Raw genomic sequence first — 19,787 nt, forward strand, 5'->3', positions numbered from 1 at the left:
AAACCAATAGGAAAAAGTTATTTTCGGCACAAAATAAAAACACTAGGAGGACTGTTCCCCATCATTTCGACTCCCGAAAATAACGGAAGCGGAAACAGAAAGCGTAACCAAACAGGAGTCCTCCGTGTGTGCAGAATTATGCGAGAATCAATCAAGAAACAAAGGAAGATGAAGGTTCAAAATTGAAGAAATATAGAACTTAACAGTTGAAGAGCTTCAAGGAACTTGTCGTGCTCTTCTTCGGTCCAACTCTCTCTGGACTTGGTAATAGTGTAAGGCTTTCGAACCTTCTTGCCTGAGCCATCGGTCGACGTTGAGTTGGCCATGGACTGAGCAGGAGGGTTGGAGGAGCTCGAATTCATGGCGGTGGCAGCGGCGGAGGTGTTGGCGGTGCCGGCATAGACCAAATACAGAGAGAGAGAGAGAGAGAGAGAGAGAGAGAGAGGAGTTTGTGATGTGGCGGGCGAGTTTAGATTTGTGAGAAATGGGAGCGAGTGGATTTTGAGGCCTTACAACTAACCGAAACGTACTTGAACTTGACGAAAAAACTTTGGCGATTTAATCGGTACCAGCTTCTTCGCTTTCCGTTAATTATCAATTTTCTATATTAAATTTTTAATTCTTTTAATAATAACCTCCCACTTGTTCAGATATATTATTTTTTGAAAAATATAAATAAATATTTAAGCAATACAAAATCTATTAAATTAAATGTAAAACTTAAAAATCGAGTGCGAGAGGCACCCACCCACCCAATTGACGGCGGGCTATAGCGTCGTCAAATTGTCACCACCATTGCTTCTTAACACAACATAATAAAGTTAATGTCTTAAGGGTAGTTTTCCAGCCACTGGATGGATGGAGAAAATGAAACTGGCTGGCATCCATAGGACTTGGTGGATTGTGGTGGGCAATAGGCCTAAACCGGGGGGGGGGAGGGAATGGGCCCATCTGTACTACTAGATCTACATGTCCTCTAGTGACATGTGATCCACACATCTTGTTTAATGGCTAGGGAAAACCGATGGTGATAGTGTGTGAGTTGATTTGAAATCGACTTTTAATAGTGGATGTCTTATACGTTACAACTTTAAAAATTATTTTTGTTTCTTTGATATTATACATACATATAAATTATTATATTTTTTAATTTTTACTTTTTTAAAATAAAAATAGATAATAATTAAGTAATATAAAAAAAAATAGTATACCCACTTGAGACTTCTATTCCTAATTCAAGATATTGATTCCGTCATTATTTTTTAGACAACGTTTCATTAGTTATTTTTATTTTTTAAATTTAATTAATAATAATTAAATACTATATTAGAATTATATGAAATGAATAACAACAATATTATCGAGCAAAGTCAAGCATGAGATTTTAGGTGTTTAACACATGCACCACCAAACACGGGCAGAGCTAAGATTTTGGTTCAGTGGGGCAAACTTAAATACAAAAATATAATTTTAAAAATAAGATAATAATGATAATATTAATTTTTTTTTTTTTACAATTATTCTTTACAGCTTTGCATACTAGAAATTGCAATTATTCAAGAAAATTATATTATTTATTTGAATTTTTAGACTCATCATGACCAAGAAAGAGTAGTTCTTGTCACAGAAGAAGTCGAATATAACCAATTGATGTATTTAGACAAATTCAATAATCACATAATGTATGTTCTAATTGCCCAAAAAAAACTATTTCAATATTTTGTTCTTGATTCATTAAGGTTTTACAGTTATTTCAAACTTAATTGTGTGCATTATTAGCATCTCCAACATGAACTTAAAGTCTATCTTTTAAAAAAAAAAAAATTATTGAACCATTTTTTCATAAAAAAATCACCATCTCCTTATTCTCCATTATTTGTTTTAAAAAGATAACAATATAAATAAAATACGACATTTTTGCTTATACTATATTCCAACCAATTACCAAATTCATTGAACTAAATTGGAATGAATTGTCTTGATTTCGAAACTAACAGAGATCTCTTTACAAGTAGACTCTTCTAATTTGATTTTGAAAATTAATATTATAATCCATTATTATAGTTCTTTGCTCGAGATCTATAGAAAGTTGTGCAACATTAATTTACTTTGTTAATTTGTTCATTTTCTTCAATATATATTTTCTCTGTATTTGTTTTCTTTACTTCATAATTTTCTTTAATATTTAGTTTGATTTGTATCATTATTAGAAAAAAAAATTATGAGAAAATTATAAAAACTATTGTGATGATTACCATTATATACTTACTTTCTTTAATACTTATTTTTTTTTATTTTTAATAGTAAATTATTATAAAAAAAAAAATTAAAACAAAAATCTGGCTCAGTGGGGGCAACTGCCCCCACTTGGCCTCAGGTGGCTCCGCCCCTGCACCAAAGTGGGTGGTGAAAATATTATAGATTACATGACAATTTTGTGAAAATATTTTATGTTTATATTTTTTATTTGTAAAAATTATTTAATAATTTCTTTATATACACATAATATAATAGATTACATATTCATATGATATAGATTAATTGAAAAATAAAAAATCATAAGGAAACAATCTTTTGAACTAAAGATTGGAGTCTTGTAACCAGCAAGCATCCAAAATTGATCCATATTTTGAGGGTCGTTGTATTGGAAAGGATAATATCTAGACACTTAAAAATAATTTTTAATGTAATATTTTTATATTATTTAAATAATATAATATATTAATATAAAAATATCACTTATAAATATCTAAATAATATTTTCGTTGCTTTAAATAAGATTTCCGCAATGGAAGAGGATTTACTCGTATATTTTATATATTACATATAAATAAATTTACTTAGATCATTTAGTTACCATCATTACTTTCAATATATGTGATAAGAATTTGACTTTTTTTTTTTTCTTATCTCATGATGAGAGTTTAACTTTTAGTGGCATGAAATTTTTAAATTTTTAAAAATGTTAGATTGAAAATCTACCCTCTAGTATTATTTAGTATAATTTAAAAAAAAATCTAAAAAATAATTATTTTAAGATTTATTTTAATCAACTTTTTCACAAAAAAAATTTCTATGGAAGGAATTGGAAATTTTAAATTTAAGAAATTTTTAATAAATAAAAAGTCTAAAACACCTTTTACCCTCTTAGAACCCGTAACCCTTTCACAATTATATCATATATACATAACGTGTAAAAAAAATGATATTTTTTGGTTTCTTAAAAGGTTGTGAGTCGCAATATATTTTATATATTGGAATGAATTTATCATTTATAAACAAAAAAACAAATAAGGATAATTTTTAAAAAAAATATAAATTTCTAAAAATGTTGAATTTAAACTAAACATAAGAATGTAACATTCCCAAAAAATAAAATATTCAACATTCTCCAATAATGTTTAAATTTAACCAAATATAGAATTATATAAATCTTGAAAATCAAATATTCCTAAAAATATTATTAAAAATCATGAATCTCGAAAATTTAAAAACTTCTTACATACCAAACGTTCTCTTATTATACAAACGTCTAGTCTCAATTTGTTGCTCGTGTCAGGAGGCTAGAAAGGGGCATTGGGTGTCACACCTACCCCTCTCTTGGTTGCCTACGTCATGGGCGGACAATTGATATGTTGTCCGACATGAGTGACAGATCAATTTTTTACAAATTTTTATAATTATATAATTATTTAATATAAATAATTTATGAGTTACGATAATATTATTTCTATACTAAGTTCATAAATATTTTTTTTTAATAAATTAATAAAACTTTTTTGAGGAAACCAATAAAACTTTTAAGACTCTGTGCAACATAATTGCTTCACAACCTTGGTTGTCAGCTTGACTGAAATTTTTGCTGGGGCAGTTAATGGGACAAAATGACCCGAAGAGAAATACGTCCAACCAGCATTTTTCAACAATAGTTTACTGTATTAGAGAAACTTAGGACACGAACCTTAAATGTAAGGCAGCTCTCATTATATTCTAAAAACGGAATTAATATCAGGCACATAATGCGAAAACACTCCCACGCTAACGGTTTCCTGTAGGACATGAACTTTGAAATAAGATATGAGGCAGCTTTAAAATATATACTCTAAAACGGGATAAATATCATGAATGAATTCCATATCTGAATAGTGGTAAGAACCCCATAATCATGATCTTTTAAATGACATCTTGGGGAATGCGTGGTTCAATCTAAGAAACAGAGCAATATGCTAATATGGTTCCTATTAGCACACGAGTAAATTTAGGATGATTGTTCTTGCGCGATCTTTAGTATTTATGTCATTGATTACGTTAGGAGAGATAAATTACAAGTTGGATCTTTGACTCTTGTACAGGACAAGAATCAAACTCGCAACCTACCAAATTGACACTGACATATTATTTATTCGATCGTTCGATCTATGCTCTGAACGTGCACACACGAGTAAACTTGGTTCAGGCTAAGTGTCACTACTAACTCCCAAAAGTGATTCAGTTGTGATAATGGGCATCCCGAAGATAATGGTCATGACAATAGAATTTTGTAACTTTGCTTACTCAAAGGTAGTTTTTGGAAAAACTCTGTACCTTAATAGCCGTAGGGTCATGGAGATTACTGAATTATACCTCTTATCAAACAGCCAAAGACATTGCACCCAGAAACTGATACCAAATAGAAAGTGAAATCACATGTGTATATATATATATAGTCATGGGCCAGCCAAGGAATCAATTTCATATGTTACAGAGGTAAATGACACATAGAGTGGATGCAAAAATCAAGTTTTACAAGATTGATCAACTTACTCAAATGCACCAAAAACTATTGTCACTTGAATTGCATTTTCAACAAGATTGTAATGCAATATGGTTATGAAGAATCAGAAGCATATTCATCTCCATCTCCATCTCCATCTACAGGCTCAAGCCGCCACTCACTCCCATAGTAAGAATTAGGCAATCCCAGCCAGAACTTGAATGCCTCTGCAGCTCTCTTCCTCTCAACCCTTCGATCTTGCCGGGCTTTTGATGCGTGCTTACTTGTGAACATCCTGGAATGCATCTCCACATAGATTCTTGTATACTTGGTCTTATTTGGTGGTATTCCATTCTCCTCCATGCAAGCTACAATCTCCAGAGCTTTCCGGAAGAAAGCAGCCCTCACACAAATATCAGCCAGAGTATCCAAGAGACCTTCATCGGGTGTCAATGGTATAACAGCCGAAGAGGAATTAGCGACATCACCTCCTTTTTTGTCGCCACACCTCTCCTTTATTTCATTCCAAAGCAGTAGTGCTTCTCCAGGCTTTCTAGCAACTGCAATCCCGTTTGCAAGGCTTCCATACGTAGCGACATTAGGGTAGAATCCGTTTTCTTTCATCCTCTCAACTATTTTCTTGGCTTCTTCAATCAAACCGAGCCTACAATACCCTTCAACCAACATATTCCAAGCAACCAAATCGACCTTCACTCTGGGGTCCTGGAGCATCTCATCGAAGACCTTGTTAGCTAGCTTTGGTTGGCCTGACAAAGCAAACGCTTTCATTAAAGTAGTGTAACTGATCTTGGTAGGAGCAATTCCTCTTGCTCGCATTTCATTGAAGTAGTTAAGAGCCCCGGCGCTGTCATCAACCAGTATACATCCATCAATCAAAGTATTATAGGAAACAACATCAGGCTCAATCCCAGCATCATCAACCATCTCTCGAATCAAGTCTTTCGCCTTCTCTATCTGCAGCTGGTGGCAATACCCTTTGAGAAGGATATTGTAAGTAATCCTATTAGCACGAACACCAATTCTAGTCATCTCGGCTAGCACCTGCCGAGCCCGATCCATCGATCCCACCTTCACCAGCGCGGACACAACTGTTGTGTAACTAACATGGTCGGGGCGGCTGGCACTATCTTCTTGATGCCGCATTGCCTCTAGCATTCTCACCGTGTCACTAACACGCCCTTCTTTCATATAACCCTTCATTAGAGTCGTGTAAATTCTAGAGTCGGGGGCGTATATCTTAGGCAACAATGGGGGTTCATAATCGCTTGGATTAACAGAATTGGGAAGCAGTTTCTCAAGTACACCACTCTTATCCCGAGTTGGGGTTTCCAAATCGAAGTCTCTTAGAATTCGACAAAGGTCCTGCCGACCCACCCTCATTGCCTGCACCATATTCTCTGCCGTTTCTAGATCACCAAAGCCAACATAAGCGGCGACAAGCGAATGGAATGTGGTCATACACAAAGGAATTTTCTCCTCCAGAATTCTCTCTAATACAAAAACAAGTAGGTCTTTCCTCTCAACTCTAGCACACAACTTAAGCATCACATTGTAGGTTAAAACATCAGGCTCACAACCCCACTCAGGCATTTCGTCGAACAGTTGGAGGAACTGTTTTGTATCCCCAATATTGGCGCAAGCATTGAGCACCGCATTGTAAGCAGCCGTGTCAGGAGCGGAATCCGCCACTACTTTCGGGTCCGCAAACCTACGAATTCTACGGACAACGGAGGCAAACAGATTAACCGCCTCGGAGGGGCCGTCGTCGCCGGCGGCGGCGAGGCGGCTGACGACGGCGCTCCACGCCTTGACGTGGGGCAGGTAACCGGACTTGAGCATGGACTTAATAACGGAGGCGGCGTATGGCGTGTGGCCGGCCTTGGCGGCGGCCACCGCGAGGAGGCCAAGCGAGTTGGCGTCGAGGCGGTGGAGCTGCCGCTCATGGCGGAGGCGCCGGACGATGGATTGCGCGCGCTCCAGGCCCTGGCGCGTGTTCTGGTACGACAATTGACAGACCAGTCGGCTGAGGCAAGTGGGGCTGGGAAGACTCGAACTCTGCGAGTATATCAGCCAGGCCTCGTCCGTTTTCCTCTGCCGGAGCAGCGCTAGGAGCGTGGCATCATGGAAACCGGGAGGTGGGTTTGTTTTGGTGGTTGTTGCGAGGGAATTGGAGTGGTGGTCGGAAGTGGCTTGAGTGGGAAAGTGGGGGTACTTTGGAGGGGGAGAAGAAGCCCAGTGGAGAGTGAGGGTCTGGGGGAGGTGAAGTCGTCGGTTTGAAGGTGGCGGAGGTGGTGGTGGTGGGAGCTTGACGGCGGTGGTCATGGCCGGGCCATGTGGGGAAGGAGAGGGATTTTTGGGGGAGAGAGGCGTGTGTATGGCGGAGAAGGGTGATAAGATGGGGTTTTGGTACTGGTTTCGGGGGGGATATGTTCGAGAAGGCAGAGTATTTTGAGTGGAGATGGGATGTACTACGTTGAGTTTGATCTGTCCGCTGGTGGTGGGTCGTTGAACAGTTCGTTAACGGAAACATTATCATCTTCAATGCATGAACAAATATGTCATTTTGCTTACTTAAAACAGTCTTGGAAAACATTTTTGTCAGATAAACTATTCAAGTCTTTTGAGCTGTGCAATATAATTTGAGAAGAGTAATGCTATTCGGCTAGAAGTGGTGCTCGAAGAGTAATGTATTTCAAAATTTTTGGCCTTCTTCAACCTTTTCCTCTTTCTTTCTCAGAACGACCCCTCCCTCTCCTTTCCCCTCTCCTTGCCAAGCCCTCGGTCTCCTTCTCCCTGCCTCCCTCCCTCTCCTTTTCTTACTGACCATCGATGTCTCTCTCCTTGTTGGCCGTAGGTCTTTCTCTCCTTGTCGACCGCGTCTTCCATCTCTCTCGAGCTCGAGTTGAAACGACCCTCTCCTTGTTGGCCGTTGGTCTCTCTCTGTCCACCGGCCATTGCTTCTTTCTCTCTCGCCCGCACTGAAACGACCCTCTCCCTCCCTCTGCATTGAAACAGCTTCCTCGTCTCCTCCATTGCAACATCTTTCGTTGTATCTCAAGCACTCTGATCTTTGATCTAATCGTTTGATCTTCGATCCGAGCATATTTTCACGGTATAAGTGGCCCAGATCTACACGAAAGTAAGTCTTTTAGTTTTATCAGTAATGATTTCCGACATACATCCATGATATATATGTATATACGCGCAATTTGGGTTTTCAAAAGTTTAACTGTGATTTATGGAGCATCTTTGTGATTTATTTTGGATACTCGGCATACATAATCTTTGTGATTTATTTTGGATACTCGGCATCTTTGTGATTCATTTATTTTTGTGATTTATGTATCATCTTTTTTAGCATCTTGGATCTATGAATGGAAGTGTTGAATTATTTATTCTGATTATTTATTCTCTAGCAATATCTTTTGGGTCACTGGGTGAGGAATCCAGGAATGGAAGTGTTGAAATTGTATGATCCATGTCTTAGTTTTCAATTGACCCATGTTCTAACTGAAATTGTATAATTAGTTAGGTTTGTTCCTTTAGTAATAATAATTAAAAAAAAGAGAAGACAATTTGGTGCTCTATTTGATTAACCATTGTTTGATTAGAATTTATTATTTTGTATTGAGAAGTTTGAGTGTGACTGCTATTTGTTATGGTTCTTTAATTTATTGTTTTCAATTTAACCATTGTTTGGTGCTCTATTTGATCCGAGCATATTGTTTTGTTTAAGAATATAAACTTTATTTGTTATGGCTCTATTTGATAAACTTGATTTGTTTTGTTTAAGAAATTTACTATCTCAGGATTTATGGCTTCCATTTTGGAAATGGAAGAAGCTTCAATTAACTCATGTAGTTCGCATCAGACAATTATGTGTAAACAAGGTGTATCTGTAAAGTGCTACACATCATGGACTAAGAGTAATCCTGGAAGAAAATTTTTGAGATGTCGATTTTGGAAGGTAATTTATTCTCTTATAAATGTATAAGTCGTTAATATGAATGAAATTAATTGTTGGATGATTTGATGGACATGATGATGATTGCAGATGGTTTCAATAGATCGATGATGAATGCACAGCGCATGAGAAAATATTATGTGGAGTATTGTTCGATAAGGGGAAAGCTTTAGAAGAACAAGTCAAGATTTTTGAAAAAAAAGTTTTAAGAAAAAAAGAAAAGTTATTGAAGCTTCAAATAGAGCTTAGCAGTATTGTACAAGAAAATATAAAATTGAAAATGAAACTTTAAGAGTATAAAACAAAAGACAGAAGGTTTGTTAAATGTATGATAGTGTTAGGATTGGATTGTTTTTTATTCAGTTTATGGGTGATGAAAAATGATGGAAGTAGATTTAGGTATTTTGTTTTGATGTAATTATGTACTTGTAATTTAGTTATAGTACCTAAATTAACGATTGTGTTTGTTGTTAGTATTTTCATATCAGTGATATTTGAAGATATGTTTGTATCAGTATCCATCACCTTTATGTACGTGTATGTACATCTTTCTCACCGTCTAAGGCATGGAAGAATGAATAGCCAAAGATCTTAGATTATTACCCAAATATAACCTAAATGAAAGTCCAAAAATTTAAAAAATGACAACTTAGATTATTACCCAAATATCATCCAAGTACTTACCATTAATTCTAAGCATGAGAACGATGTCAAATCGTGATATTGTCCTTGTGTAAATCCTTCACTAAATATTTGATTGTCTTGAACAATGTTTTGCATCAGGGCATTGCCTTCGTTTACCTTCGAGGATCCCACCTAAATATCAAACGAAAGTAACAACCATTATAATTGAGAATTTGAACACTACATTATCAGATAATTAAACAAAAGATTAAAGCATACCTTCGCTTTTTTGGAACTCCTTTCTAATGGCACATTCTTCGCTTTCTTGGAACTCGTTTCCAATGGACCCTTCTTGCGAAGCTTCCTAGGGGCTCCCTTTGTTTGCGAGCATATTGGATCCAAAATTTGCACGCTTGAAGCTGTAGCTGCCTCTCCAGAATCAGGAAATTGTTCTTGCACACTATCTTCAACATGTATATTACTACCACAACTAGGCTTCATATTAGATTTCCTCAATGCAGTTAATTGAGATTCCATCCACTCCATAGTTTCCTGGGTACTATCTTCATCATCTACAACCAAGTTTGCAATATTTGCAAACATACTGCACAGCTTATCGTATCTTAACTGACTAGGCGTACTAATCCAACCGTTGTAATTAATCTTTATTCTCGTGTAGGATCTACTGACATCTTTCCTCCATCACCTTAAAATATACTTGTCAGGAAGTGATCTGATACCATCTCGAATCAATACCGTGACCATATATCTACATATTATTCCCCTAAACTCAAACATATGACAACTACAAATAAAATTGCATTTCTCTTTGTCAATATCAATTGAAAATTTTCTCTCCTTGAATCTTTCGTCAAATATGATATCTTCGCGCACCTTGTACCTCGTACCAAGCGACCCCTCCTCGATAGACACAACCTCGCAATACATCTTCCCTGTGAACTCATTCTGAAACTCCTTGAATTTTGAGATTGTGTACACTTCTTGAAATTATTTCTCCATGGGATACCTCGATGAGACGAGACCATTTGAGAAAATGACTTAACGTCTGCCTGAAACTCCTTTTCAACTTTAGACCTCAATGCACACTCATATTGTTCAACAAATTGCTTCAATGAAGTTTTTGAGTGTACATAACCATCGAAAAATGCATTCATGCTCTTTCTCCGCTGGGTTGTTGACATCCCTGCCCAAAAACTAGTTTTCAAGAAACATGGCACCCAACGGGCTCTTTGTGTGTATAGTCCAGACAACCAATCGTTGTCATGTAGTGCATATTTCTCAATCATTAAACTCCAACCTTGTTCGAATACTTCAAGACTATGTGATTCGTACACAACATCATGTACAGCCGAAAGAATTGAAGCCTTGTAACTATGGTTCCCAAACTTTTCAGGCAAACTTCTTTAGTATATGCCACAAACACCACCTGTGTTTCGTGTTAGGGAAAACTATCTCAATTGCGTTTTACATAGCCTTATCCTGATCAATGATTATTCCAGTGGGAGCCTGATCCTCCATACACTGAAGCCATGTACTAAACAGCCACACAAAAGTCCTAGTGCCCTCGTTTGAAAGGAGACCACATCCAAACAGTGTTGATTGGCCGTGGTGATTTACACCAACAAATGGAGCAAATGGCATGTCGTACCTATTGGTCAGGTATGTGGTGTCGAATGTCACAATATCGCCAAATTCCTTATACGCTTTTCTACATCTATTATCCGCCCAAAATACATTCCTCAATTGACACTCTTCATCCAAGTCGACACTAAAGTAGAAACCCGAACAAAGGGCTTGCATTTTAGAAAAATACGCTTGAATAACAGCAGCATCTCCTTCCCCAAGTCTTAACTTTCTCACCTTATCAATGTAATTTCTACAATCTTTTTCCATAAATGTCAGATTCTCATACCCACCAGCCTCAACAACAGCTGAGTTATAACTTTTCTGTAGCGAGATTCCAGCTATATCATTAACTTGAAGTTGTCGCTTCACCTGATCGTTCAACTGTCTATTACATTTATACAACCTAGATTTGCTTGGACTTGTTTCATGGTTATGCTCAAGATGGATGGTGCTTATTTGCCATGTTCCTAAAACAACTAATATGGCTGTGATCTTAGCTTTACACCCTATTCGAATTGTTGGTTGAGGCTTCAGAGAAGTGCTAACTCAACTAGTTCTTTTGCCCTTTCGACTACATGCATAAGTCACATATCTTACGACCCCATCCTCACTCTTCTTTGAATTCCTTTTTTTATTGGAAAACCCACATGGTAAGCACATTGTTTGTAAAATTCATAAATTTCATTCTCATCATTGAATTTCATTCCAACCTTAGTGACAAGATCATTGTATTCTCCTGCTACTTCGTCATTTAACGGAGGACCTTCATTATCTTGGCAATTTTCCTCATTATCTTCGGCTAATTTCGGAAGCACACTATGACTCACTAGATCAAACAAGGCACACGCATAAGAGAATATAATGTTACCTATATAATTTGCATAAACATTTTTTTTTTCTTGTTTTAAATCACTAATTTTCTCATACATACCTATGCTACTCATTGGGGCTTTCCTTCGTCTCCTAAATTAAAATTGATTGCCTACAATCAAATTAAAAAAATTATAGAAAATCAATACTTTATTAGAAGTATAATATGGTATATGAATATATACAGAGAAATAGAAAAAATGGAGACCAACAATAGAAACAATGTTAGATTATTCATGTGTGCTAAAGACATTTTAGTCATTAACACACATTTTAGTCATCTTTGTATCTGATGTGTGCTAAAGTCGCAACCTTGCTCATTTTAGTCATATTTGTATCTGATATGTGCTAAAGATGAATTCGCAACCCATCACATTTGAATAATCTTTGTATTTGATGACTAAAGTCTTTTAGACACAAAATGTGGTCTAACACAATAGAAACAATATCTAACACATTAGATACAAAGACGTCGCAACCCAAATGCGGACTGCCAATCGCCACCAACCACCGTGGCCGGTGGTTTCCGGCAATCATAGGCAACCACCAGACACCCAAAGGCCCATCGACCAACATACCCCAAAACCAGCAAGATCCAACGGCACAATCTCCCTAGATGTAACATTAAAGTCTCGGCCAAAGCTAGAAAATGCGTATATACGTATATAGGATGGATGTGTGCTCATGACTAAAATGTCTAAAAGACTTACCTCCCTTCTTGTAGATCGGAGCCAATGGAGCCGAGAAAGGGCCGGAGATGAAGTCGTATGGGCGAAAGACGATGACCCTTCTTCGATCTGAGAAGACGGGTCGCACTACGGCCGGTTTCGTTTTGAGTGATGGGGGAGGTCAATCTAGAGAGAACAAGAGAGAGCAAGTATTAGAGAAGGTAGTGAGAACAGTGAGAGACTTCGCGATGGCTAGGGTCGAACAAGAGAGAACACACGAACACAGAAAGAAAGCAACTGAGAGAGAAGATAGAAGGGAGTGAGAGATTGAGCATCGGAGCGAGGGAAGGACTCAAATTTGAATAGGGGTATTTCTGTCAATTGGACAAGGGGTGAAATTGTAATTCTCTTCTAGGTGGCACTTCTTCGGGCACTACTTCTGGTCGAATAGCATTACTATAAAATGTATTATGGCAGACTTACGTCCCAATTTAACATTTATTGTTTCTTTAAGATATCTAAAATATATTATGGGATCCCATAAACCTAAGATTTATCTCATATTTATAGATGGAGGTTTTTCTATTATAAATAATATCCAAACTAACTCATGACAGAATTTTTATGAATATGGACTAATTAAAATTTTGAATTATAAAAAATGAGTTAATTAAATCAGTCAAATTCACTTAAAATGCTCAATTCAAGTTTTTTTTTTTTAAATTTAGGTTCATCTTTTTTTTTATTTTTTAGTAATGCCCCATCACAAGTAACCTCATCTACTGAATCTAGAATACGGTGAAATAGTTAAATCAATGAATCTGGTAGCCCTTGGTTTTGATTCTAGAGCAATACTCTATCCATGACAGAGTAAGCTCCAAATGAGATCATCAGAATCACTAGACTATACTCCTGAGGTAGATTCATCTTAATATTTAATTATGTGTAACATGATAAGATGTAAAAGAGTTTATAAGTAAATGAGTAGCTTAATAAGAGGGCCTTGGAGAAAATGTGGAATTAAATGGAATTTGATTTTTTATTTAAATAAAAAATTATAATTATTTGATTTATTGAAAACTTCAATACAATTATTAGAGATAGAGAGAACAAACACCTAGTTAAAATACCACCCAATCTATTATCAGTCGCCTAAAGTAAAGATTCAAAATTTAATATTTCTTTAATTCTTTTTTAATTATTTATTTTGTTTTTTGATATTAAATAACAATTGATATCTAATAATTCAAAACTACTATGATAAATAGATAATAATTTTTAATTTTTTAGGTAGTTCTACATATTATCAAAAGGCAGAGGTCTTTTTAGATTCCACCCAATTGGATCACCTAATGAAATTATACATCATTGTTCATAACAAAATAACTTGAAATTAACTTTGGTATACAAAATACATGATTAAACTTGTTATGCCATCGAGCGGTCATGACGCTGATTTGAAAAGAAAATAAAAAAAATAAAAAATGAGTTCATTTATGTCAAATATGAAATTAAATTTAGAGTTTAAGAGATAAGAAAATATATTTAAAATCAAGTTATTTTCTACTTTGAAAGTCACAATCATTATTTTTTTTTTTTTTCAAAGAAGAGAAGGGAAGAACTTGTCCCACAGGCATAGCATGGTTGGTACCCGAGTAGCAGATTGTAATCAAGGATGCAGGTTCGAGTCATGGTAGTCATAGTGTGAGAATTTCACCCTTCTGTAGAGGTGACTTTTTATGGGTATCATGCATTGTACTTCTTGTCTAGTTAATTATCGTGTACCATAATTTATATTTTTCACGTACAAGAAACAGTGTGTGAAGGGGTCGAGAGAGTACACCTTTTGCATAAGGTGAAAGGAAGAACTCTGAATGACAACAATGACAACTTCAAAAGAGATGACAGGTCACTTTCAATATATCGAATTCTGTGAATCAAAGTGGTTGTAAATATGGGAAATAGACAATGGATTAAGGATTGGTTGCAAAATCTAAAAATGAAGGAAATGAAGGTACGAGGGTGGTTGTGAATTTAGAAAAAAATAAAAGAAAATAAAAAAAATGTTATTGACAAAATTGAAAATAAGGTTAAATTAAAAAGCATATTTTTTCTATAAAATAAGTAAAAATTAAGATTAAAGAACATATTTATGATGTATTTTAAAATTTAGTAAGTTTTTTTAAAAAAATATTTTTTTATTGTCCAATTGAAAAACTATTTTAAACATATTTTTAAAATTTTAATTTATGTAAAAATATATATATATATTTAAAATTGCAATAATTTTCTAAAAGTAAATATTACCTAAAAAGAGTCATAATCTTTCAAGGGTGGGAGCGACTAAGACCAAAAGAAGTATGGGCTCAAGCCAGGCCCACGTGGAGGATGTTCCACTTGTTGGCTTTGAAGGCGCAATACAGATTTGAGAAGTAATATCTTTAAAAATTATTTGCTCAAAAAATAACCATTAGAATGATTTACTATTTAAATTTTTTATTTTATATATTTAATTTAAAATGAATATATGAATAAAAGTACATTTTCTGTTTTATCCTTTTTAATTTTCTAAAAATATTACTTTTAAATTTAGAGAAAAAAAGATGAGAAATAAATATTTTAGAATTTTCATAACTTATTTCTTGTAAAAAAGAGACTCATAATCTAATTTAAACTTAAATATTAACACTATAAATTTGGCACATCATAGTAGACTTAGCTTAGAGGTTATTTGGCTTACCTTTTTTTTAACAACTTTTAAGTTATGTAAATATAAAAATTTGAATAGCATTTAAATTAATAATATGTTTGGATAAATGTGTTTTAACAAAAAAAAACTAAAATAGGCACGTTACTAAATAATATAAATAAAATTAATATAAAAATTAATTTTTATTAAAAATTATAAATTGATGTCCAATTGATAAAACACTTACAATTATATGTTGATAAATTATACATAATTATTAAAAAATATATTAATATAATACTTTATATTTAAATTTAGGTTTAATTCATAAAAATATTAAATATATCTATTGAGATATTATATAAAATTATTTATTTTTATATTTTATCAATATATATAAAGTATTAATATTTAAATAAATTATTTTAGAAATTTATATTTGTTTCATCCATAAATTTGATAAATGTTAAAAAATTACAAGATTAGATAAGACACAATATTTGAATTGAAGTACAATTTTCCTATACATATGCAAAAAGGGTTAGCAGAAAAAAATAAAAAAATTTACATACAATTATTGTAATTATTCAATATCTAGGGCTATAGCATCCCACACTATTATCCAATAATTATCACTATGATCCATTTCATCGTCAAATTGATTGTCAGATGGTGTGACATAATGTGCATAAAAAATATAATTTTCGTTTTTAGCTGTAGTAAATGAATTATCTTGTACCATTTTCTTTCTAATATAGTTATGGATGACCATTGTACCCAAAATTATGTCTCGTTGGGTATCAAAACTGTATGCAGACATATATTCCAAAATGCTAAATTTAGCCTTTCATAATCAAAAAGTGTGTTCAACGATTATTCTGCACTAAGAATGTAAGTAATTAAATAACTATTTATGTTCTTTTGGTGCACCTAAGCGTGATGTTCTTGTATGTCGAAAATCTTCAAGGTGGTATTTTATATTCTTACCCTTGTATGGCCTCATGTATCCAGTCATATGAGAGTACACTGTATCTACTAGACAATATTTTCGTCTTATTGGATAAGAAAAATTCAAACCTAGCCTGCGAATTGTCTCACCAAATATTCTGGTATCATGAGTTGATCCCTCCCACCCGATCCATGCAAATGTAAAAGACATGTTAAAGTCCACAATTACAAGGATATTTCGGATCGGATATCCTTTGCATCCTATAAAGGGTACTTCTTGACCTCGTGGCAGCCTAGTCTTTATATGAGTACCATCAATCATTTCAATATAATATAAGATGTTCAAATTTTAAATCAAGATTAAATTAAGAATAATAAGAAGTTAATAGAAGATATTAATAAGTGTCTTCAAGAATGACAAATACTTAGAGTTATTTGCCTTGTGATATCTTACCCTTTCATTGTAATGGGGTTTAATAATATCACCAGCTAACTTATTAACAACCGAAACCCTGTGAAATTGCCGGGTAATTGTCTCAGTGGAATAATTGAACATTTCTTGTATCAATCGATTTCCAACCCCATGTGCACAAATTATCAAAAAGATTCCTATTGATTCAGGCACATATATCCCTCGTGTAAGGGTGAAACCATATTTTTTTGTTAAATCCAAAAAAATTGATTTTATCATGCAAAAATCTTGGTAACACCGAGTTTCGTTATCATGTAATATTTTTTGAATAAATATATGACTTGTCCGTTAAGATGTATGATATGGTTCCGTAATAAATTAGATTAGCCCCTACAATTTGCATGAATAAGAACATTGATTAGGCATATGCTTATGCATTAACCTTCCCATCATTTGATTCATCGTAGTCATTCTTCCAATGCTCTATTACTCTATAAGTAAAGCATGGAGCTTTATTAATATTAATACTAGCTTATCTTAACAAGTCAACTCAATTCCACAAACATTCACTTATGCATTTGGAAAATTAAGAAAGGCAACAACATTCCAAATACAATAAATAAGTCAAGTCTATAAAATATTAACAAATCAAAGTGTATTCAAATATAAAACACCATAAGCAACAAGTTGAAGAAAATAATCCTAAACTTTGAACAATAGTCTCCATATTATTCAAACATAAACAAAATTAATTCAAACATATTAAAGAAAAATCTTCATAGTAAGGGCCGATGTTCCTCATCCCTCTGATGGAGGTAGTCCAACCAGGACAAACGAGTCTCATCATCTGGTTGATTTATGAAAACAGTCCGATTAAGGGGCTTGGTAAAAAGGGTGCAAGCAAAATTCCACAATCTACTCCCAACTTGAATGGAAAGACGCTGCAATACACTCATATATTTTGAAATGCTTTATGTCTTTGGTCTTGCAACAGAGTGAAATATTTGTGCTCTTGAAATATAGTTGAATTAATTTTTCAATATTTATCCTCAACATGGCGGCACTCGACATCCTTGCCTTTTTAGCCCTTTTAGGAGCCAATGTTCTTCCTTGTTGCCAGCTTGACTTTGGAAACAAATCGTCACTAGTTGTGGCATCATTGGGACTATTTTCCTTAGCAAATGGCTTTCCAAGATCATTTATGTGCTGAGTGTTGTCATTTGCATCATTAGTACTCGAAAGTTGAGTGAGAGCTCTATATTTACATGGGACTCGTGTTTTTTTCCCAATTGCTGCAATATCAGATAATAAGCCATCATAGTGAAATCATATGATGGACAAGTCTTTGTTTTTGAATTTTCAAAAATTTTCATTTTTCTGTAAACCCACAAATGCAAATTGATTGTCATTTATTATATCAATTAGTTTATAAGATATCAAAAAATCGTCATAAGGAGGATAAATGAAAATAACTTAATTTTTTGTTCCCACCAATCATCATCTGCCACAATAGTTTTCTTTGTTTCGTTCCACCCACCCCAAACCTGACTCTCCTCTCATCATTTGCTTAGAAAGTGTCAATTCCTTCTTCATAGAATCCCAGTGATTTTTCAATTGTTTGTTGTCATAATATTTTCTTATTAATTCATTAAAACTCTTCATCAAATTTTTCCACCCCTCCTTATTTATAAATGATCCTAGCCTATTTTTCTTCTGAATCTTTTTTTTTACCAGCTCTATAAATTGTAATGTGTGTAGTCATCTTGCTTAGCAGAAGGTCGCCTCGTATTGAAAACATTGTTCATCCATCTCTTTCTTTTATCCATCTATATCATGACAAATAAACAAGGTGGGAGACCTAATAGAAATCCAAAAGTATTGGTAAACATATACAGAAACTGAAACATAGTATTTGTATCCCTAATCAATAAACAATTTAGAAGACATAACATAGTATTTGTATGCCTAACAAATGGAACACAATATTATAGAAAAAGAGATTCGGAAACTAATCACAAGATCACAAAATAATATTCGGAAACATACAAAATAATATTCGGAAACATAGTGTTTACAAAAATTAATTACAAAATTCAAAATTAAAAATAATATTACAGAAATATAATAGTATTGGTAAACATGCAAACAATTGCAGGTAAAAAAAACATTTTTGCCATTAGGGTGGTAATCTTGTTAAAACCTCCGTCAACCATTTTTGGCATTAGGGCTGTAACCTTTTGGAGGAGAATCAATTTTCTCCCGAACGAAGTATAGATTCAGGTCTAGCCTACTGCTTGCAATTTTTGAATATTAAATCATCAGAACAAGAACCTTGTCAACAGATGCTAATTAACCACATTAATAACTTCACAAAGCACAGTAATAATCATTAAATCATTACTATGTCACCTTTATATAGTCTGCAAGTTACTAGCACATAATTTATTAAGAAAGAACAAGTATAATAGTAAGGAAATATATTTTCTTATATAGTGTTTGTTAACTAAGATATAGACTAAAAAATTAAGATATAAAAAGTACTACAGATAAAAGTGTTCTTTATTATATTTATTAAATTTATCTGATAATTCTTGAAAAAAAATTATGTGACTTTTTATTTTGAATTTTTTAGATAAATTTATCTCTCTCCTCTTCAGATAAATTTATCTTGAACTTTACAAATAAAAAAAATAATACATATCTTTTTCAATGCATTTCAAAAAATTTAACAAACAGTTTGATAAAAATCTCGAAATGCTTCCCAACTTTATCTTGACCATTTCATATCTTAGTTTGAAAATTATTTTAACATTATCTTAATACAATTTTATCTTAATCATTTTAATAATTTCTACTGTTATATTATGAAACATAAAATGAGGCCCATGGTTGGGGGGTTTCTTGTGGCAACCTGGGCTGCCTCTTTGGGCGCCCACTGGAGGGCCACAAGAAGCAGCCACCTTGGGCCAGCCCAATGCTCATAACTTGTGGTCTTTTGTTGTTTTGTCTGCTGCTGTCTCTTTTGCACGACTTGATCCAGACCTTTGGCGCTGCTTTTCCTGAGGCAATCCGAGCCATTCATTTCATTTATATCACGCCTCGAGATTGCCGTTTTCTGGGGGCATTGAAGACGAAATTGATTGAGGGGGTTGCAGGGAGTCGGTCACTTTTCTAGGGTTTTTTCTTCTTAT

General features: G+C 34.0%; 2 protein-coding genes across 17 annotated transcripts in view; both read right to left on the minus strand.

Moving 5' to 3' along the window:
* The window catches only part of LOC127789360 (protein REVEILLE 8-like), a 62,413-nt gene that overhangs the window by 18,930 nt on the left and 23,696 nt on the right, over positions 1-19,787 (minus strand). For 4 of the 16 annotated variants that reach the window (XR_008020534.1, XR_008020533.1, XM_052318351.1 and 1 more), the window contains exon 1: positions 205-521. The exons of 8 other annotated variants lie outside the window; for them this stretch is intronic. Coding sequence is in view for 6 of the 8 variants with exons in the window: in XM_052318351.1 (XP_052174311.1) it covers positions 205-362 (158 nt within the window). In the remaining 2 variants the exon portion in view is untranslated. Of the gene's footprint in view, positions 1-204; positions 522-19,787 lie in introns of those variants that run through there. 4 more of the 16 variants (XM_052318345.1, XM_052318342.1, XM_052318341.1 and 1 more) reach the window with 2 other exon arrangements.
* On the minus strand, positions 4,673-7,272 carry LOC127789359 (pentatricopeptide repeat-containing protein At3g09650, chloroplastic). The gene has a single exon (XM_052318335.1). The coding sequence runs from the start codon at positions 7,094-7,096 to the stop codon at positions 4,868-4,870; it is 2,229 nt and encodes a 742-aa protein (XP_052174295.1). The 5' UTR covers positions 7,097-7,272; the 3' UTR covers positions 4,673-4,867.

This window comes from Diospyros lotus, chromosome 13 (assembly GCF_014633365.1).
Source record: "Diospyros lotus cultivar Yz01 chromosome 13, ASM1463336v1, whole genome shotgun sequence".
Taxonomy (NCBI): domain Eukaryota; kingdom Viridiplantae; phylum Streptophyta; class Magnoliopsida; order Ericales; family Ebenaceae; genus Diospyros; species Diospyros lotus.